Source organism: Hydra viridissima, unplaced genomic scaffold, assembly GCF_058129835.1.
Source record: "Hydra viridissima isolate aposymbiotic clone 2 unplaced genomic scaffold, HvirCarnegie_v1 scaffold_11, whole genome shotgun sequence".
Lineage (NCBI taxonomy): Eukaryota > Metazoa > Cnidaria > Hydrozoa > Anthoathecata > Hydridae > Hydra > Hydra viridissima.
In genome coordinates this window covers 4,387,919-4,411,692 of record NW_028324310.1, presented here as the reverse complement: position 1 = coordinate 4,411,692, position 23,774 = coordinate 4,387,919, and the positions used below count along the sequence as shown (strand labels likewise).

The window sequence follows — 23,774 nt, the reverse complement described above, 5'->3', positions numbered from 1 at the left end:
AAAAATTCTTTGACTAAGTTTTCTAATTTGCACTACAGTTCCCATTGCTTATAGTTTGTAGGAATCAGCTTCACTTTCTGATGAGTATCGAGGAATGGAATTCATAATGCATTATGATTAAAAGCAATCTAAATATTGCTCTAATAGTTCTTGCATGAAAGTAAGATGATGTACCTAGCTGCTGCTATTCCTTGCACTACTATTCTACTACACACACACACACACACACAAACTTTTATTTTACTGCAACTAATAAATTACTGGAAAAAAAGTACTACCTTCGTTCCACAATAGTTGTCACATTTGGATACTTTTGGTCCGAATATTGAAAATGTATTTTATTTGAGTAATTTTTTTAAAGATTTGTTAAATTTGTACCGTTCTAATCATTTTCTAAAAGTGCAAATTTAACAACAAAAAAAAAAAATTGTAGTAATCACGACACAATACCAGTAGCAACAACTTTTATAGGATTACTCATATAAATAAAAACTTCGAAGAGAAAGTCGACTCCCCATAAAGTAAAAATGTAATGCCGAAGCCGTGAAGAATAGGAAAAGTTTTTTTAAATATTGAATAACTGAAATGAATGTTACTACTAAACAATTAATAAAGAACTTATTTCTGACTCGCAGTTTTTTATTTACCTATTGATCACCTATTTTTAAGTGCCCAAGCTTGTTAGAAAACCTTGAGTAACCCTTTTCAACAAGCTATTACTTTTGAAAATCGGTTTAACATAAGCGAAACTATAGCTATAAACGTTTGAGCAAATGGGACAAGCTATATGGAACAAAATTTATGAATCAAATGTGACAACTATTGTGTAACAGAGGTTATATTATCTACTGGAAATTAAGTTAATTACAAGCGGTTTATTTACCGGAGATTATTTTCTACTGAAAATCTTTTTTTTACTGGAATTGGTTAAAAGTGAAACCTATTTTTTACTAGTAATTTAAATTGTAGCGTTTAACAATTACAAAGAAATGACTGCTAAAAAAGTAAATGGACAATATATTAAAACCTTTTTATATAAAACTACATTTTAGAACCTCTTAAAAATCATAAAATTTGATAAAATCATACAATTTAATAAAATCTATTCGTCTCTTTATATCTAAACATAAAATTCTTACTGACGAAGAAAAAAAAAAAAAAAAAAAAAAAAAAAAAAAATTCTGTTGTGGTCAAAGTGAATCAAGATAAAAATCATTAAACATAAGGTCATTTACCGTTAAAACGTTTATTACGTTAAAAGCTATTATCTTCATCAAAGAAATCAGTCACGATGGTGGCTTCAGTGTGGCTTTTGCTTAATTTCTTGTCTGGGGTAGATGATGATGACGGCTTTGGCTTAAAACCAGCTATAAAAAGATTCATAACAATAAAGTACAATAACATCAACAGTTTCAGCATATCTTAACGAATCAAGTATTGAAAAAGAAAACGAAGACCCATCAAACTGTCATAATTTCTTTAAACATTAAATCAAACCAAATGTGAAAAAACTTCAAAAGTAAAAAGGATTAACGCACATAAAATATCTTCCAGCTCTTTATCATCAGCTTCTAAATAATCGATACCGCTGCAAATAAGAAGACCAATCATAAATTATTTTAATAACCATAATAACAACCTCTGATGTTTAAAAGTAAATATGTATATACGGCAACATATATGTATGGATGTATGTATAATATAAGCTTTTGTATAAATAGTGATGATTACCCAGCACCATTATTAGACTCTGGTGTCTCTTCTAAAGAAAAGTCGCTATCATCATCTTCTTCCTAAAGGTAATGAGATATTCTTTTCTGATCAATTTTAATTAACAACATTTCCTTGCACAAATATCAACATTTATTTGGTTCATATTACGTAAACAAAAACACCGAACATCTTAAGACATTTTTAACTTTAAGGACCCTTTCACTTAAATTACCTGTTTAAATGAAACAGATCTCTTCGTTTTGCTTTGCTGGATGTTCAGGGGGTCTACTGCACCCGCTATTTTCTTTCTAGGGTCACGAAGTGTTAAACTCGCCTCTAAACTTGCGGCGAGTTCACGTACCTATGAGAATATTGAAGTTAAAAATCTCACATTTAACAAACCGATAAAAATGAAAGAGAGAGTTTATTTTAATACCTTAACACCTTTGGGAGGACGCAATTTTGGATTGTATGGATTCTAAATAAAGATTCGTATAAAACAAAAATGATGTCAGAATAAACGATAAAACTAATTGGGCGATTAAAATACTGCAGCAATAACAACAACAACAACTGAAAACCAATTAAAAACAAGGTTAAAATATTGGCTCTCGTTGAGTTCTTACAATTCCTATATAGCTCTTATCTTGCATATGTGATGTCGCCACCGCCAAAACATAACGAGATGACCATTGTTTTTACTGTCTTATTAAAACATTATCTCCTTATTAAAGTCAGCAATTCGTTATCTGATTCAAGTAAGCAAACTTTCCTCATCACTTATCGTTGACGAAGAATCAGCGGGGGCCAATAGCCCTACTCCGGTAACGCAAAATTCGTTTGCGTTATATTTTAGTTATTCGTATACACCTTTAATTTAACGTTTTAAAAGTGAAAATTACCTTGTTTTTTATAATACACTTATCTAACATGATTAAGAAAGATAACTATCTTTCTGGAGTGATGTCATTTAATTACTTTTAAAATCAGATACCAAAAACAAACCAATTGAAAACGAAAAAACTCAACTTTAGCTTTACAGGTACTTTGAATCATTCTGAGCATGTTTCGACTAGTGTTTGAGCGGGCCAAGCGCAAAACGAAGTCAAGCAACATTATGCCTAACGGTTACAAGAAAGGGAACATTTTGTGAAGTTACAAAAAAATTACGCAGAAGCTTTTTATAACTAACTTAACAAACCTCTGTCTGATCAACATCATTAGTAGCATGCTTGTCAGTTTTGTTTTCGTTTGTTTTTTTATTGCGTACATTTTGTATGCTAAACATTAAAAATGACTAAAACATGTAAACTCTTAAAACTTTGTTAAAATGAACAGAACAACAAATACCATAGCAACAAAACAAATACCACCCATATCAATAATAACAAAAAAATCAATCTAATTATGTTTATTATACATCTATCCAAGAGATAAAAAACGTAACCTAAAACCATTAGTAAATAAAAAAAACGAAATGAGCGTTTTTCAATAAGAGACGTGTAATAGAGTTTATTAAAAATCGAATACCTATCAGAATCCCAGTCTGAAGACTGGCTAACTTCAAAACCGTCACTGGAACCAGTGTCATCAGACGTTTGATCCTCGGTTTTTATTTCTTCTAAGACTTCATTCACTGGTTGCTCAGCTGTATTGCTGTCATCATGTGATAGCTTTTTCTCATAATGCTTCACCAATTCACTTTCTGGTGAAACATTACTTGAGCTAACTGAATAATTTTTTGTATGAACTCTTTTACTCTGTAAGAACTCATCTTTGTTTTTAAAGTTGCTATGCTCACTAAATTATTAGAAGAAAATTTAGAATAAAATCAATAAACAAGATAATGTCAAAGTGAAAGTGAAAGTGAGTTTTAGATGTTAGAAACTCTTTCAATTTTATTACAATAATTAAGTAGATTTTACAAAGAACATACGAAGCAGGAATTGAGGGTAAAGGTCGCATTATACCAACTGAAGATTCTGACAAATTTTTCCCAGGTTTTAAAATAGCTTTAACAACTTTTGCTGTTTTTGTTAGTGTTTTAAAAGCCTTTTCTTTTTTTCGTTTCATCCACTGTTTAGTAGAAAACTCATCTAGCTGAGTTCGAATGTCTTGACGTAATTTTGAAATCCCAGGGAATGTTCTTTCTTTTAATTCAATCTCCTTCGCATGATTAATCATTTTAGAATTGAACACTGACATCGACATCTGAGTTTCATCCTGAAAAATTTCAAATTCAAAGTCAACTCAACAAAACTTTAATTGACTTAAAAAGCCATTGTTATCACTTCTTGTGGCTTTTGTGAAGCTCCATTGTAATATGAAAGATTTTTTGCCAATCTTTTTTGTCATGCTTATATGAAGAGCATACGAGTTAAAAGGCTCACTTAAGGCTGCTAAACATATTTTCCTTAAAATGTTTAAAATTTTCATTCTTTTTCGGTATAAAAATACTTCACAAGTTTAATAGATGAAGACAATATATTCTAAAAGACTATAGGGTAGAGTTGGATGAACTTGTTAAAAGGCAAATCAACCACTTTCTAATAAATGGACATTTGTAGCTTCTTTGCTATATATTACTTTGAGTAAAGTATTAACCATAAATGTCTAGTATTTACATTCTCTGTAACTGATACTTCTAAATTTATTTTTAAATGGATTTTTGAATATTTTTTTTTGCTTTTACTCTGTAAATATCATGAAATAACACTGATTTCATTTCATAATATACATGGCCTACTACTATTTGAGACACATCAATTAAGTCATAAAAAAGTTGTGCTCTTCTTTAATTAAGTCATAAAAAAGTTGTGGTCTTCATCAATTAAGTCATAAAAAAGTTGTGTCCAAGTTGAAAATAAGTCCCACTAATCCAAATCAGTTCATTTGGTGGTTTTCAACTGAAAAGGAACAGAGAAGACTTAAGCTGTATTTGCGCAGCTATTTAGAATAAGGTGAATAAAGGTTGGTTTCAATGCTTGAGTTGCAACCAATGGGCACGTAAACGATGTTTTGGAGTAGATACATATAAAAACTGTGTATAAATGACTTGTAATCTTGTAAGTTCTGTAAACTTGTTTACATATATAGCTATCTTGTAGTCATAAAACGTATTCTTTAAATAAATTAGCTGAACTGACAAATTTGCCCCATAAATAACAAAATCACCCCATATAACTTGGTTATAAATAGATCATTTTACAAACAAAAGTATCAATTGAAGCTATTTTTATCCAATGCATTAACAAAGTAATGACTCTTGTTATTAAAATAATGCATTTTACTAAGAAGTTTTTTATTTATGCTGGAAATTGTTTCATTTAATCTAACAATAAAGTAGAAGAGCATTAAAAAAAAAAAAAGAAAACTTGTTTTACTTACACTAGATACACCATACTTAGCAAGATTATCTTCTAATATATCAATTATCTCACTTCTTTGTGCATCTAACATTTGTTGGTTTGGTTTGTAACGTGCTATCGCCAATTGATTGTGAGGATAAGGGAGAAATGATCCCTTTTCTGGTAGCATAGAGCTCTACAAACAATTTAAAATTGAATGTAAAGATAAAATAAAAATAGCAAAAATAACAAAAAGCAACAAAATTGTAAATTCAAGATTTCTATTTTATTTCAACTTTTAGTTAAAAACTTCAAAATAGAAATTACTTTTATCAGACTTATCAAAATTACATTTGAATATAAGTTTTAAAGAATCATAATTTACTAAGTGTTAAAAACATGTTAAAAAATATCATATCTGTATACAAAAAGGTACTTACTAACTATGATTTTGTTTATGTATATAATTATATGCAAATTTAGTTATGATTTCTTTTGTTTGAAATTAACAAGGCTGAGTACAAAAGTAAACAAATATACAAGGTCTTCTAACTTACCAAAATTGAACCAGATGATGTTAAATCACTAAAAATAATAATAATAATAATAAGGGTTTAAAGTTTATAAATAACAATAGTATAACATTTGTAAAAAAGATTTTAAAATATTTTATCATGAAAGTCAAACAAGAAGAAATGAAATTATTTAACTTTAAGAAATAAGAAAGTATAAGAAATCAGCATCATGTATGGACAAGAAAAGAATGAAATTAGTTAACTTTAAGAGATAATAAAAATGTAAGAAAGCAACAGCAAAAAAAAAAAAAAAAAAAAAAAAAAAAAAAATGAAAATTGCAACAAATAGCAACAAAATTAAATTATAAAGATAAGAACTTACAAATTACTTTCAAAATTACTTTTCGCTGATTTATCATTTGTATCATTTTGGTTTTCATCAGAATCAGAATCATCTTGGCTTTCATCTGGACAAGAATCATCTTGGTGCTTGTTATTTGTAGATTCTATTTCCTCATGAAGATTTTCTCTGCTTCTAATCAAAGTGGTGCTTTATATTTACATAATCACTTAAACAACACTTTTTTTTTTTAAAATAATAACTACAGACGCAAGAAAAAAAATTTATTAAGTGATTTTTTATAACAACCATCTTACTTCTGAAGAGCTACTACAAGACTTCCTTTAACTTCATTTGTTCCATCAATACTAGAAACTGATATTTCATCTGAGTCACTCAAATTAGACACTGTAAACCCTGAGTTGCTCAAAGAGTTTTTAGAAACTGAATTTCTTAAAGTGTAAAAGCTTACATTTTTATTTCTCCAATTCTTAACAATTTCTTTTTCAGATATCATTGAATGTACTATACCAGCACTTCCTGCATAATGCACATACAATTTAATTGTACCAACAAAGTGATTATTAGCTACATAAAATGTCAAGTCATGTTTATAACTAGAGTTGGGTGGTTTTTCACTAAAGGAAATGTACTGCCGCCAGAATGGAGATCCTCCACACGAATACACATACACTGGCTTTTTAAACTCTCCTTGTGGTGTTAATGGTGCATTGAAAGAAAATATGTCTTTCCAATCTGTTGTTTTATATGCTGGTTTTAAACTCACTCTGTGAATTCCATTCACTTTGGAATTGCAAGAAACCCAAAGACAAACATTACCTTAAAAAAGTTGTAAAAACAAAAATAAAGAACGAATATTAACAAGAAAAGTTAATATGCACAATATTTTGTAATTTTGACTAAACTAAGTATAGATAAATATAGCATTTATAAATATTACATTTATAATACTATATTTATGAATATCAAATTTATAACTAATTTTTACAAATATTAGATTTCTCAACACTGTAATAAACCAAAAAAATCAAAATGACTTGAAGATCAAAGAAAAACTTTTTTTAAAACTCCATTAAACTTGCGTACTTTGATCTCCTGGTTCTTTAGAAGAGTTATCCAGAACTATAATCAAATAAGAATTATTAAAGAGTTAGGTTTTTAACAAAATATCTATTTTAAAAAAACTCTTCTTTTTAAAATTCCATTTTAAGTAATTTTAAATAAGGATTGGTTAGTTAAGATCTTAAAATATTTTTTAGATTTACAAGTATTGTATAACTATTTTTTTCTTTAACTCTGAAAAATATAACAAAAAACTTTTCTATCTATGTATAAAATTATTTAAACTCTTTTACACCTTAAAAGGCTAAAAGAATCTAAAAGAATTAAAGTCATCAATTCAATTATCTATTAGAGAATCTAAAGAATTAAAGTCATCAATTCAATTATCTATTGAGAGAATCTAAAAGAATTAAAGTCATCAATTCAATTATCTATTGAGAGAAAGCTAAATGTAAGTGAAAATATAATCAAGACGCCATTTTTAGCCACTTAACCACCTAAACCAACTATAAACAATTACTAGCAAACAATAAATAAAAGATGCCAACCCCCAAACACAGAAAAACCAATATAAAGGAAAAGGTAAGGTTGTTAAAGGTTAAGTTGGAGAGAGTTAAAGAAGATATCAAGTGGAGAAGAGGAGTTAAAGGCATAAGGGACATATGGGCAGGTATATAGGGGTTGGAAATATATAGTCAGAGCAGAGATAGAGAATGATTAAAGAAGGGGAAGGAATGTGAAAATCATTTTATCTTAAAAATTAGTGATTAATATTAATGTCATCTGTTAGAACAGATTGTTAACAGAATTTATCATAAAGTATCATGATAGCATAAAATATCACGTACCAACAAAAGTATATTTTAGAATAAAGTCAGAATGTTTTTTTCATTAAACTCATAGTAACCGAGGCCTACAATTACTTATATGAGGCCTACTATCACTTATAAATTACAGTCCAAAAAGTTTATACCAGGGCAAGTTTTTCATAATATTGATCTTGTTTTTTGAATGTAAAATTGTCAAAGAAAAAGATTTTTTTTAAACTTTTAAGTAACATTTAATAAGCTTTAATTAACAAAATAAAAAAATTTTGCAATGGAATTTTATAAATTTATATATATAAAAATGCAAGAGCAAGATAGAACTATTAAATTAGCTTTAAAAGAATTGGCAATTAAATTTAAATGAACTGAATTTAATTGAAAAAACTTTATAAAAAAGGCTCCTTTTATTTTTGATGCATAATTGGATGCAATGAGGCATGGATTCAATCATACTCATGCAATATTCCTTTGGCAATTTCGCCCTAATCTCTAATAACTGTGTTTAAGATTTTCAATTGATATACTTTGGTAACTTTGTGGCCTTTCTTATTGAACCAGTCTTGATTTGAATGCACAGTATGAGGTATGGCACCATCCTCCTGAAATATCCCATTTTTTCTTCTATAAAACAATATTGTCTACTGTTTTAAAAGCTTTTCTAGAGTATCTTTGTAGCTATTTAGAATCTTCCAGTATATATATTGCTGAGACCCAGACCTTTGTGAGAAATATATCCCTATATTCCAGCTGAGCCTCCAACTCCTTGTAAGCTTGGTATAACATAGTGAGATGAATACTTCTAATGCTTACATCTTTTAACATACGCCTTTTCTTGGCGGTTTAGTACCTCAAAAATAGCCTAAATCACTTACAATTACAGACCAGTTGATTCTTTCTCAGCACCATTTCAATTGTTTTAGGCGGTCTTTTACAGTCAAATGTGTTTTTTTAATGGCGATATTCTATGCCTTTGTTGAGTAACACCTTTCTCACTGTTATTTTGCCAATTGAAATATTCTTTAAGAAACCAGAAAGAATCTCTGGTTAAATTACAAATGCTTATGCTTAGATTTGATCGAACCCTACGAAAAATAACATATTTGTCTCTTTTAGTTAACTTTGAAGACCTACCAGACCTTGGAAAATCTTTGAAGTCTCAGTTACTTTAAACTTTTTTAATGTATTTTGAATGCAGCCCTTTGAAACATTGACTAATTTTGCTTTAACAGCATTAGATTGGTTTACTTGTTTAACAAACCAACAATTTGCCATTTAATGCTCTCAGGGACTTTCCTTCCCCATTTAATCAAAATTTTACCAGATCAGATTTAGTAATTATTTCAAAAACTATTTAAAACTACATGAAAACGTTTTTGGTAGGGCATTACAAATATTATCATTTTCAGAAGAAATGGAAGTCAGACAGACTAAATAAATCAAAAACAATACAATTTCTTCAAATTAGTAATTAATTGATTAATTATCCATAGAAGAGAGGCAAGTGTTGCACATGCACAAAAAAAGGTGCCAATAAATAGAGGAACTCCTACTTAAATTAATAATAAAAAATAAATAGAGGAACTCCTACTTAAATTAATAATAAAAAATAAATAGAGGAACTCCTACTTAAATTAATAATAAAAAAAAAGATTTGAAAAAAATCTTTTGCTTTGACAACTTTATCATAAAAAAAACTAGACCAGTATCATAAAAAATTTGCCCTTGTATAAACTTTGTGGACACACTGTATCAGGCCTACTACTACTTATATTACATGAGGCCTACTGCTATTATTTACATTATATGAGCTTTTTTTTTCCTGAAAAAACTTTAATACTTGTCTTACAGAAGTTTATTACATGAAGTTTAATGTTAAAACTATAAAAATAGTGTTAATAATAGTAATAAAGTAATATATAAATAATATAATAATAGTAGCAATAGTAATAAAAAAAACTTGTTTACAAATGTTATATTCAACTAAGAAAATTATAATAGCAAAAACTTCATTCTGTAAATACAAGTGTGTAAATACAATTATCTTCTTACAGTTTCAAAATAATACTTTTTGATTATCTTTAAAATGGATGCTACTTACTTATGGTTGTTAACATTACTCATTAAATGATTTCATAAAATTATTTCAAATTTCTTTGGAAAAATATTAACATAAAAAAGTTACCTGGTATTGGGTTATTAGTTAAAGTCTCAGGTGGCAGAGGAAGTGGATCTGAAGGAATCTGAATGATACAAAAAAAATAAATAAATAAAATTGTGTAACAAGTCCAAGTTTAAGTTAGTAATGTAACATTTTAAAATATCAATAACATTTTAGCATGGTCTGAAAGAAAATTAAGTACTAGTATGTAACCTGTGATTTTTCTAACAATTGCTCATGCTTGTTGAGTTTCTAAAAAAGATATATATATATATATATACATATATATATACATATATATATATATATATATATATATATATATATATATATATATATATATATATATATATATATATATATATATATATATATATATATATATATGTATATATTCAAATAATCTCAAAAATTATAGACAAATTTTTTTATCAGTTAAAGATAATCCATAAAAAAAGAGATGACCAAATTTTTTAAACAAGTATTAAACTGTATATGAGGGACGAGAAAATATGTTATCACAATATTTCACAAAAAGTAAACAAGAACTGTGACAGCAGTTGTGAACAGTTAACTGTATTTATCAAATCATTATTTAATTCTTTGTCTCAGTTGTCTTTGCATCCTTATCAACATCTTTAGCAAAAAATGACCAAGTCCAACTCAAAGGTATTCAGGGGATGTCTCTTAATTAAGGAGAATTGAAAAATATTCTCAAAAACCTCTAACAATCTGATTTCATAGCTCATAGTTTCTGAACTTATAAGATCTTTAGTCTTACACCTTAAAAGGCTAAAAGAATCTAATAGAATTAAAAAAAATTAGCTCTTTCACTTCAGTTAGTGGATTTTCAGAGGGATGAAAATTCATGTTTTCCATGAATTTTAGATGCTTCTTAAAATAAAAAATTATTTAAGATGTTTGTGTGCTAAGATGTTTATGTTTTACCACTCAAACTCCTCACAGTTCATGCTCATTTTTTTAACCAAATAGTCCACCTAAGATCTGAACTTTTTCATATGTGTGATGTTATTATTTAATATTACTACAGCTTTTTTGTGTTAATTGAATAAATTGTGAGCTGCATAAATGTTGTGTTTTAACTATTCGGTGATTAACTATTCTATGCTCATTTACTATTTTAGCTTGATCAGCCATTTTATATAAATTAAAAAAAAAAGTTGCATGGTAGAGTGAAATGCTTTTTCCCTCATAACTTTGATGTTGATGTTCTAAACAAAAGTATGGGAGAAATAAAAACCACACCAGCTATTAATGATAGTAAAACTTTATAGATGACACCTGTCTTCAAACATCCCTTCAGGTGTTGTGTTATTTAATTTATCATCTTAATTATATGTGTGAATTCTACAAGATGAGAATCATCAAAAATTGTTAAAGCTATCTATGGTTGGTTGCTTCCCTGAGTGAGGTACGGTGGTCTATGAAAAGACTAACCTTCAAATTACCAGAGAATACAAAGCTTACAAAAATATAAAACTTCTTGATGCTAAAATTAGAATAACACCCACAAATCATAGATAGAACCCAACTGCATCAAAAAATTGCAGGCAATTCGAAATCAGTTGAGACATTTCCTTTTGGTCAGTAAATGTCAAACAGGTAGTGAAAAACACTGAAGGTTTGTGCTTTCTAGAACTGATAAAGACTGATCATTTGACTACCTTGACAAGTAATGACTGTTAAACTACAAGATTGGCATAAATGTAAGGAATCAGAGGCAACCAAACATAACACAAGTTGCAAGTAACTGATGACAACTGCAGATATGAGTGACAATAGTATTTATGGTGCTACAGATATTAATAGATCTGGTATTGAAGTTGATGATAATTTATCTGCTTTTGTATTGACACTTCAACTAAATCTTGAATTTGTGGAGTTGTTTACTGTGTTTCTTGATGGAGAAAAAGGACATGCATTTAACTTTAAGTAACCAGGAGTACTACATAAACTTAAATGAATGGCAAAACTCATATGATCTAATAAAATCTTTGTTTGAGAAACATATTCGTAATCTCCCACATGGCGCAATAACTACAAAGGCAAAATTTGAAAAGTAAGAATCTTTGCCAATTTTGAGACACAAATTTAGTGTCAGGTGGAAGTGATGCAGTTCTATATCAGATGCTTCTAGAATGACCCTTACCTGATGTTGTTTCACTCTCTGCTTGAATATATGCAGAAGTGTATCCTAAAATTTTAGATGGTGAATTTACAGAACTAACACAACATCTCTGGGTATTTCACTGAATAGATGGGTGCACATCACTCTTTGGAGAAGTAAAGTTCCACTTGCAGAGTGATCGTTATAGATGTTGTTAAGTTACCAGATACAGATATTCTAAAGTCTCAAAATTATTTTGCAAAGAATTTTCTTCCATCTTATCACAAAACAAATGATTTTGTGGGTGTTTCATATTTTACAGTCTGCAGTTACTCATACTTTCTCACCAAGGATGTTGGAAAATAATTTCGCAACAACAGCTAAGAGTGAAGAACCAGAATGTCTTACAAGTCGTTGAGAACTGACACAAACAGCCAATCATTCACAAACACAAAAAAATAACAGTATTGAGCCACTGAGAAAGACAGTTAAAGAAAGTATAATGCATAAATAATTTTTAGTGTTTACACATAATCTACTTTTTAGTTAATTGTGACTGTCAATGGAAAATAAGTGAGAACTGTCTAAATTTTTAGATAGTAAACTTTAAAAAAATATAATCTTTTTCAATATTCCACCAATTTTCAAACTACAAAAACATTTTCCAACAAATCTACTCTTAAGTGCTGCATGAAGTAATGGATCTCAAGTAATGGGTTTCATAAAACATCGAAGAAGTTTGGAAGTTTGAATGGCTAATTCAATCTCCAAGGTCATAATCCAATTGAACACCTGGGAAATCATTTGGATTAAAAAAGCACACACACACACAAAGGGAAAAATAGAATTTTAAATTGATCATGGGGAAAATTTTATGCATCAATTAATAAAAGAAAGTAGAATTCAAACACATTTAATACAACTTTACCTCATACATAGTGTTTATTTGATTTTTATAGAAGTTGCTTTCTTCTACTCTTGCTTTTTCTGATAACTCACATTTGAGTTGTTCCTAAAATGTGTACAGTAAAATATAAAAATTTGAATTTATTTGTCATGCTACATATGTAACTATCAAGTTTCTTACTAAAGAAATTTTGCACTTGGGTGCATGAGAGGTGTTTTTACAAGGAACCTTTATAAAGGGTGGAAAGGGAAAAGAGGCTGAACTTTGTTGTCTAATAGGCTAAATACGAATATCTGTATGTGACATTTATAAAACATACATTTATTATCAGCTAAAACTGTAAACATAGTAATGTCAATTGAATATGGCAAAGAGCTACCATTATTGTTACTCATCATATGGGAAGAACAGTCATGATAAAAAATTATGATACAAGAAAGTTATGATACAAATTATGATACTGTGGAGACTCAGAAGGGATTCAGTCCCTCTCATAAAAAACATGTCTGTCACTGCAACATAAAAAGAAATGAGGCTTTTTTTACTGCTATACTGGACAGATTGAACCATGAAGTCCAATCCAATGAGAACTGGTCAGCTCCTGACAAATGTCATAAAGGAGACACACAAGATAAAAGCTGTTGCACTGCTAAACAACCTCAACCACAAAACTAGAGCTTGATAAGATTCTTCTGTCAAGAAGACTTTCAACCAGGACCAGAAGTTGAACAGAAAAATTGACTGCTGGATATGTAGAAGGCCAGAGGATGTAGCCATTATCATGCACACTAAGTTTCCCTCTCCTATCATGGTCCAGAGGGTGGTCATGTTGAGTAACGGGTAAACTAGTTAGTGCCTTTACTTTACATGTTCAAGCTTATAAATAAAATAAATATTTGTTTTATAAAATGATATTTTTATTACATGGTACGTTAGTCTTAATTTACTAGCGCCACCTTGTAATAGCCACGCCTAAGTTGAAAGCATTTTTCTGTTCAAATATACTTTTTTCCAAATATATTCAGGTTTCACTGGCTTTTAGGTATAACTTTGTAGTCCTGATCAGCTGTAAATAGCAAACTGTATTTAAAAAAAAAAATATAAAACTCCAAATCCAGTTTACTATGATTAGTACTATTGTTTAATATTAGCTTTAACTTTATTTGAATGTTTAAACTACTATATTTTAAAACAGTTTAAATTGATGGCTTTTTCATCATTAAAATTATATTTATGACTTCCAAGTAAATTATGCAGAATAGGATAAGTAAATTATGCAAAGAAAACTTTATCCTTTTAATAACTTATTTTTAGCTTTAATTGCTCAAACCAAGAATATCATTCTTAAAAAAGCATGACATTATTTATTCCTAGAAATCCATACAAAATTATTTCTAATGCATTTAAAAAGAAATAATTACAGCAAAAAGAGCTTTTTTAAATTTTTTCCTCTGCATGATCTCTTTTTCTTTGGCTTGTTTAACTGTCTCATCCAAACGGATTTGAAAATTTTCTTCCAAAGTTTTTATCTAAAAGTTTAAACAAAATATAAGAAAACTATTTCTGTTAAACGTTTAACAACATACAAAACAACATAAAAAATATAAAAACATAACAGCATAAGAAATATAAAAACATAGCATAAAAAATGACCTTATCAAAAAGAATCTGATAGTCTGATGCATCTTCATCCTAGTAAAAATATTCACAATTAGCTGATACTATGAGAAAACAATATCTAGTAATAGATATAAATTATTATAAAATAAAAATTTGCCATTAAAAAGTCCTATTTAACAAATCAAAATTAGTTAAACAGCAATACCATTAAATTTCCAAGATTTGATTTTTTTTTCCCTAAAGATAAAAAGAAATAAAGAATTTTCAATTACTTTAAACTAATACTTCACCATGTAAATCTGAGCAAGAATCAAAAAACAAGGTATTATGTGTACTTAAACAACTTAACTTAAATATGTTTTGATTGAATGAATCAGAAAAGAAAAAATTTATGTCAGTAAAAATAAGGGTGCTTTAAATTTAGTTGATAAATTATCATTCAAACATAACAAAGGTATGATAACAAAGGTGAATGCATGAATAGTGACTAATCATTTGTAAGCTTTGACCAATTGCTTTGATGTAACATTTTAATCTATATTTAAAGAAACTTTTGGACTCATATATTTTGTACCTGATTCTTTTTCTAACTCAAAGATATTCTAAACAAAAATGAAAAATATGAAATACTTTTGATATTTACTTCAATATTTTCATTTGATAATAATACATCAAACGATCAAAAAAAAAATTTATTTCTAAATGTAATTTTACTCTGAATCTTAAAATTCTATATAAGACTTTGTAACACTTAAGAAACATAAATTGTTTGTATCTTGTAACCAGCTTTAAACTATTCTTAAAAAAAAAAAGTTAACATATAGCATATTCTGAGTAGTAATTAGTAAATAACATGTGCAATAAAATTTCAGATAAAATAAAAAATCAAACTATTTAAAAAAAACAACTTTATTTATTGAAATTTTGGATGATAAAAAAATTAAAAAAAAATAAAAAATTTGACACTACATATTTTTATGGTATCAACGCTTTTGATGGTGAGTCTTGAAAACTTGTTCTTATTGTTAATTTTTTTTTCGGCATGTTGATTTTTTTTTTTAAACTGATTAATGCTTTTGGCACACCAGCTATCTTTTTTAGTACTGACCAAAAATCTTCTATTGGATGTGCTTCTGGTAAGTTGAGAGAATTGTCCTTTTTTTTGAACAAATGGTATTTTTTATTTGAAAAGCCAATCTTGGATCACTTTTGAATAGTAAGAAGCTAAATCTGGTCAAAATAGGTATTTTCCAATTCAGTAATGTTGGTGAAAATCCTATCCATATCAATACTTTTTTTTCATATCTGGCTTTGTTATGATATTGCTTGACATTTTTGACATTGCTTGACATTTTTGAAACATCATTTGAATAGAAGCTATTATTGCCAGTTACCATAGAATTCACTAAAGTAAAATACAATTCATTGTCTGTTATAAAATTATGGTTACGGTATTTGTAATACAGCCTCTGACATTTTCGACAAGTTTAAAGACATTATAAAGGTGTTCTGTCTGGTCTTTTTTTAAAATCTCCTTATGAAATGTATTAATTATTGTTTATCTTGAACATCCTAACTTTTTGGACATCTTTAAAAGTAACATTTGTTTATGATTGAATGATTTAAATTAATAAATCATTCATTTAAACCACCATTAAATTTTCGTTTATTGATTGAAGTATTGAATTTAAGTTTACAATCAAAACAAAAGTTTTCCTTTCTTTTGACAAATTGGTTTTTCTTGTCCAACATCATTTACATACTTATAAACAGTTGATTTATTACATCCTTCTACCTGAAAATACTTTAAAATAAAGTTTTTTTTATTTATCTCTATGCAAATTATAAAATTCATACATATGCTTTTCAACTCAAATTGGTTTGGCATTTTAAAAATCAATAGAAATAAGGGAAAATTATAGGAATATTTACACTCATTTTAAAGAGAGGGAGAGATTAAAGTTTAATAATTGATAAAAAAAAAAACATCCTTGAACTTTCAAAATTAAAAAATTATGATAATTTTAATTTTGTCCAAAATTTTATTGCACATAATTTATTGTGAACAACTTAGCAACTATCTGCTATTTTTTGTGTGTTTTTAACCATAATTAATATAATATTTATATATCAATAATTACATAATTATAAAAATTTAAAAAAACCATTTTTTAAATTTATTAAGGGAAACCTGTTGCAAAAGTTCTTTTTCTTTTTGAAGTAGTTTCATCTCTTCAAGCATAAGTTTTTTAAAACTTTCTATCTCATCCTAAAAGTCAAGTAAAATGTAAATACTATCTATAATTGAAAAGACAATGAAAAAAAAAAAAAAAAAAAAAAAAAAAAAAAAAAAATTAAAATTGGGGGAAAAGCCCAACTATTATAATTTGTGGAAAAATCCAACTATAGTAATTGGTGGCAAAATCCAACTATTGTAATTGGTTGAAAAATCCAACTTCATTGTATTGGTGAAGCAGTTCATAATTGTTTTGTAGAGAAAAAAACACTTACCTTCATTTTTTCTTGTTCTTGATTTTTCCATAGAGCATGTTCTTTCTGAAGGTCCTGCATAAGTTTTTCATTCCTTAATGATTCCTAAATTTTTTAATTAACAAATAAAATTTTAATTCAGGATAAACATTGTTGGACTTAATCACAAAAATTTTTAAATGCTAACAAGTTATATACAAAGTTATAACAAGTTATATGTTTTTTCCAAACATGCAAAAAATGTCATCAGAAAAACCTCATTCTGGATTGTTTTCATTTTCTGCCTTTCAGCAATCAATTCAGCTTCTGTTGTGAGAAGCCTTTCTCTTATGAGATTTATCTCATTTGGAATTTGTGAATTGTACAATGATGTAGGTGACATGGGGTACAGCTTTTGATTTTCAGCAGCATGCCTCCTCTGAAGGTGACTGTTTAAGTAAAATTCTGAGACAAAACTTTTATTGCAGAAAGCACACTAAATTAAATAAATTTTAAAATCAAATCTATATGTTATATATATAATTATATAATTAAATATTTTATCATAATCATCCTCAATTTACATCAAGGTCTTCATACTTTATACTGCCCACTGGCTCCTGCTCTGATCATCAATTGATAATCTGCTATTTGCTTTTTTGCTTTATTTAATTCTTTCTTCAGTTTCTTGTACATTTCATTTCTAACATTCAACTCTTTTTTTGCTGTTGCTTCTTGCTACAAATAAAAATCAAACAAAAAGATAAAAGAATTGAAAAAAACAAACAAGAAAAATAAACAAAAAAAACAAAAAAAAAAACAATATATGAATCAAAACCTCTTGTGCAACTCTTATATGTTCAGTAACAACATTAATTGCATTCTGCTTTTCCTCCAAATTTGTTTGCAAATATTGCTGACAATATAAAAGATATTCTATCATTAACTGTGCAAGACGAAACAATTTTTTAAAGTTTGGATCCAAACAGTCATGACCCTGTAAATAAAAGTGTGACATAAGAATCATAACAAAACCTAAAACAATAATTTTAAATGCTGTTCTTACTTAGGTTTAGGCCTATTAATAATAACAAAAAACTATTCTTGATTGAAGCTCTTGCAAAATGCAACAGATTAAAATAACCTAATGTATACAGTACTTTGATTACACACGCACACACACAGACATACACACACAAGGTTTAACTATGTTTTATGCTTACAATAAGCCTGAATTACAATTAAACAAACTTGATTGAGTTTTTTAAAAAATGTTATCTATTTTAAAAGTTAAAATGTCAATATCATGCTTTAACAAAAAAAAAAAAAACATCAGTAAAAAAAAATGAAAGAAAAGAGATTTTATATAAAAAATTAAAAATTTTAATTAAAATATTCTAACCAGTTCATATTCAATATTACAGTATGTAACAGGTCCAATGTTCTCTTGAATTGCATCAACATCAACTTCTCGTGCAATCCTATCTACATCAACTCCAGCTAAATGAATAATAAACTTGTCATATATAAACACTGCACAAATTTTATTAACCTTCTGTCCAAAAAAATGCCACTTCATTATATTAAAAAATTTCACAAATCCAAAGAAGACTTTTTATCAAAAGTTTTAAGGAATTCCAACCATAAAAATGTTGGTAAAAAGAAATAACTTTAATGTAAATTTTACTGGCACTTTTAATATTAAATCTAAATATGAACATAATCAAATTTTGATTTTTTGAACTATCTATCAATCTATATATATATATATATATATATATATATATATATATATATATATATATATATATATATATATATATATATATATATATATATATATATATATATATAAGCAGATAAAAATTTATGCTTAAATATATCCATTATGAAACATTACCTAAGCGCCTCCAATCAATTTTCTCGTTTCTCTTTTGAAAAAGAAACCTTGCACCTATAATTTGATATTTTTACAAGATAACTAAAAAAAATATATGGTTCTTAAAAGAAATAAAAACATCAATCAATAAAATATGTAAAAGGAAATAGTGACAATAAATTTTATATGGTTTATTAACAAATTGTTCATGGTGAGATCTTTGGAAATACCAAAAACAACTCTTTAACTTCTTTTTGTAAAAAAGCACTTGAACCATTTGCTTTTTTTTTTTAATCATTTACAATAAAAATAAAACTTATACACTATATACACTAGACATGACACTTGATAATGTCATTTTGTATTATTATGTTATTGTAATCATCATCATCATCATCATCATCATCATCATCATCATCATCATCATCATCATCATCATCATCATCATCATCATCATCATCATCATCATCATCCTCCTCCTCCTCCTCCTCCTCCTCCTCCTCCTCCTCCTCCTCCTCCTCCCCCTCCTTCTCCTCATCATCATCATCATCATCATCATTGCCATCATCATAATAATCTATATTTTATATTAGTTAGGTTTTTGCAGGGATGATTTTATGCAAAAGTAATTGTTAATTTTATGCCTCATTTAAAATTATGACACTAGTTTTAGACTTTTTACACTAATTATGTGCAAATGGTGTAATTACAGAGTTATACAAATTACTAAGCTAGTTAAATTAGATACCAACAAATTTCCACACAAATTATTACACTTTGCATGAAAGATTTTTAATTTTAAAAGGTAAAAGTTAACATTTAATCTATTTTCTCAATCAACTCCCCTCACACATTTCCCTTCCTTCAACTGCTTGCCATTTTCTTCTTCTCTAAGTTTTTGTTTGTATAAATTTTGTAGACAACAGCAACATACTTTTTAATACACATATTTAGAAAATACTTTAAGGAGCTACCTGTTGATTCCATGAGAAAATTTGCCTCTAAACATTTTTCTATAAACCTAATGATCTAAACGAATAAAAACTTAAACAAACTTTCACATACATCATACATATAAAAGCATGCATACAATACATAAAAAGTTGAAGTAAAATACAAAAAAAAGCTTAAACACAATATGTAAAAAGTGTGTATGTAATACATAAAAACAATCCTTAGTAAATCATAACTAACAACTCTATTGTGTATCTTTAATTTTTTTCCCTAAGACTTCAGTTATATATATTTTACAACTTAAAACTTTTTCAACAAGTAAAGGTACTTAAACACTAATAAAAGGTTTTTACGTTACCACTATTATCTTGTTATTACTGTTATATATTTCAAAATTTATGCGAGTTTTTTGTGTCACAAATTTCAACCATTTTACAACATTGTATAAATAATTAACTGTAATCATATTATATACATCATATATTATCAAAATAGAATACTGTAATAATGTGACAGCACCAAACATTAGTTGGCAAGAAGTTGGCATTTATTATTTTAGTCAATTTTGAAATTATGTATGTAATTTTGAAATCTTTTATGTAAAATTACAAGAAAACTGATTGGTACAAAAGTTTATACAAGTTTTCTTAGGCTATTATCTACATAATTCCCTCTATAACCAATATTAGATATTAAAAATATAGATTTTAAAATTCTAATACTAATTCTACAAAAATAAAATTAAAGAGTAGAAAAATGATACAATTTTCCTGTGAAATAATCTCACAAAATTTAAATATTCTAAACTAACTTTTTAAAAATTTGTTTATCATTTTTATCTAAACAAGCTGGCACCAATATAGTAACTAGTAAGAGATATGTGCTTATTAATCCATATAATGATGTATTACAATTTCTTTGCAAATCTATTTCCAGTTCAAATCAACAACTAAAGAGAGATGATCAGATGGTGAAACTACTGAAGGCAAAGCAGTATATACTTCTAGCTCTTCAGCCAATGGAATTGGAACAAATGCATCTAAGGAAAAGTTTTCATCAACAAAAATATAATCCAATGTTTCCTTAAACTGTTGCACAAATACAGTAAATAAGGGAAATCCTGTAACATTAGTTAGTTTAAATGGACAACAAAATTCATAATCTAAATCAAAATCATAGCTTGATTTTAATGAAAAAGGGTTTTTGTATAAATACTGCAATAAAGGATCTCCTTTTTTAGAATTATAATCACCACACATAATCAAAAAGCATCTTGTCTCATGCTCTTTTAAAACATTTTCAACAAAGTTTACTAAAATTGCCATTTGAAGAATTCTAATTACTTGTGCACCAGGTTTATAGTAAAGATGAGTGTTAAACAAGCATAGATGACGCCCATTACTCCCTTTCTCTACAACAATATGAATTTGTGCAATAGTAGATTTTTTACAAAGTGAATAATAAATTTCACTTTTTTCAATTGCAGCTAGAATACTTTTGTTACACTCCGAATGTAATGCATCTTTTACTGAAATGCTGACATCTTTCAAATGGGTAAATTTATTGCTTTTGAAAAAAAGCGCTTCACCCTCAGGCATTTCGCCAGTTTTCAAATTTAGATAACCTTCATAATTATGCATTTGTAACACAGGCTTCAAATAAATTTCAAACATCTTTAATTCACATTCTTGTAAGCATAATATATCTGCATTAAAACCAACAAGTTCCTTTATAAGCAGATTCATTCTGTAATCTAATTTTAAAGCATATTTTGGGCAGTATGGATATAGCACTTCACTTGCAAAATCAGTGTTACAAAAAACATCTGCTAATATATTGTATGTCACAATACGCAACTTGTCATTAGATTCCAAATATCTTTGAGTATAAAGGTGTCTTTTTTCAAATATACAAATTCCAGGACCTGGTGAAACTGGACTACTTACAACCTCCTCCAAAAAGGGACCATATTTCATATAATCACCAGGCCTACAAACACATTTCAAATGAAACATGATATCTTTGTTAACAGGGACATAAGAAAAATCCTCACCAACAACTTCCCAGTCTCCCTTTATATTTAAAGACTTGTACCAAGTAAACTTAGACTTATTTACAAAAGCTGAAAAAAGTTTTAGCTGAGGGTAAACAGGAAAACCTGCCAAAATGCATTCAGGTAACAGTAACTTAATAACAGTCGGAGGGTTTAGCTGTATAAAATATCGCTGAGAAATTATTTCCATGAAACAACCTTCTTGAAAACTATCTATGTTTGATTTTTGGTCATCACACAGATTTAAATCAGCGTCAAAAACAGATACATTAACTGGCTCATTAGAAATTTTGAAAGCTGTATTTCCTGTTTTATTCTTCTTTTTAATTTGAGGACCAAGCTTTAAAGAAATGCGCTGCAAAGTCTTTGTTAATTCTCCCTCTTTTGGTCTGACAAACGTTCTCTTTTTTTCTTTATAAAAGAACTCTATTGTCATTTCATCTTTATGGGTTATAACACTTGCAAAATGATTATCCATTCTGCTTTTCTCTTTTTACATATCTAAAGATAAACTATTTGGTTCTCACTATAATTATAAAATACAAAATCTAAACTGCATTTATTAGTTCTATCAGATAAAGCTACATGTGTAGTACGGATGACTTTAAAGTGGAGTGTATTTTATCTAGAGGATTTTGCCGCTTCTTTAGGAAGTAGACTATATATATATATAACTGGACACAAATTTGAATCTAATTCTTCTTTTTTATTTTGTTTTAATTGGCGGAACTTTTCCCCGCTTCTTCAACTTCGTACTGCCGGGAAATTCACGGTTTTAGCGCCATAAAGTGTTACGTAAAAGTTTATATGATGACGTCACTAGGAGTCAGCTCTACCGTTTACAAAATTCAGAATTTATTAACAGATTTTATTTTACATTCCTGTAAATACAGACTGTTAAAAAAAATCAATCCTCTAAAATAATTTCATATAATTATAATGTGAAATTTTAGTGTTCTATTGATAAGTTCATTCTTTGCAATTAGAAATAGAGAAAGAGAGCTTTGTATATAACAAAAACTTCTCACTAACAGTTTTGCAAAGAAATTTTCGTTTTAAAAGTTTCAAAAATTTGCTTCACGTTAGTAACGAAAATAATATAAAAATTCTCTTCTTGCTTTAATAAAAGTGGAATTTTTTTTGAAAGTTTAAATGAACAGTAACTTTGGGCAATTCAAAACAAAACTTACATTACTGCTTTTTTAAAAACAAACTAAAATATTTTATTCAAATTTGAGTTACTTGAGTAACTATCATTTTTTCAAACCAGAAATTATTTGCTAAATTTGATAAAGATGCTACATTTAATATTTCTGAGGTTTCCACCATAGGATTTTTAAGGATTCCACCTTCAAAATTTTAGTATTATTCCAGCAAACATTACGCAGGCGGACCGACAACGGACCACTGTCAGCACTTATGTCGTGCCGACGTCGGCCGCCCGCTGCGTTGCCGCGTAGGCTTGCACATCGTATTTACCAATGATATATTATATATACTAGATGTCTAACTTGCGGGATTTTATTGGACAAAAAGTGAAGCCGCTTTTTTTGTTTACAAATTGAATCCGCCATTTGTAATAAGGGCAAAAACTATATCCGCCATTTGTAATAAGGGCAAAAACTATATCCGACGTGCGAAATAAAAGTTAAAAATGAACGTTTTTACCCGAATTAAAATGGCTCCCACGCCTTCACATTTCGGATCGAAGTTAGACATCTAGTATATATAATATGTCATTGGTATTTACATCGGTCCGTTAGCGGAAAGCTGCAGGCGGT

The 23,774-nt window shown here is 27.9% G+C and overlaps 2 protein-coding genes across 3 annotated transcripts; both read right to left on the bottom strand.

Annotated features, from left to right (window-relative positions):
* Positions 1-1,001: 1,001 nt before the first annotated feature.
* On the bottom strand, positions 1,002-20,529 carry LOC145191468 (uncharacterized). Of its 2 annotated transcripts, XM_090067511.1 has the most exons (29): positions 19,961-20,529; positions 19,008-19,061; positions 18,510-18,607; positions 17,946-18,104; positions 17,708-17,845; positions 17,385-17,603; positions 17,150-17,233; positions 16,830-16,907; positions 15,213-15,240; positions 14,844-14,875; positions 14,672-14,710; positions 14,440-14,547; positions 13,040-13,123; positions 10,197-10,235; positions 10,008-10,065; positions 7,023-7,058; positions 6,233-6,755; positions 5,958-6,110; positions 5,618-5,645; positions 5,101-5,256; positions 3,650-3,936; positions 3,244-3,513; positions 2,915-2,993; positions 2,150-2,191; positions 1,946-2,074; positions 1,732-1,793; positions 1,539-1,588; positions 1,236-1,367; positions 1,002-1,120 (listed from the first exon to the last, which is right to left on the bottom strand). In XM_090067511.1, the coding sequence occupies exons 1-28, from the start codon at positions 19,971-19,973 to the stop codon at positions 1,255-1,257; spliced, it is 3,159 nt and encodes a 1,052-aa protein (XP_089923637.1). In that variant the 5' UTR covers positions 19,974-20,529; the 3' UTR covers positions 1,002-1,120; positions 1,236-1,254. The 2 variants fall into 2 exon arrangements, with proteins under 2 accessions (XP_089923637.1, XP_089923638.1); XM_090067512.1 differs by lacking the exons at positions 1,002-1,120; positions 1,236-1,367; positions 1,539-1,588; ... (1 more) ...; positions 1,946-2,074; positions 2,150-2,191 and adding an exon at positions 2,247-2,834.
* Positions 20,530-20,645: 116 nt separating this feature from the next.
* LOC145191694 (2',5'-phosphodiesterase 12-like) lies at positions 20,646-22,744 on the bottom strand. The gene has a single exon (XM_080068843.2). It carries the CDS (start codon positions 22,469-22,471, stop codon positions 20,867-20,869), a length of 1,605 nt encoding a protein of 534 aa, XP_079924969.2. The 5' UTR covers positions 22,472-22,744; the 3' UTR covers positions 20,646-20,866.
* Between the last annotated feature and the right edge of the window lie 1,030 nt (positions 22,745-23,774).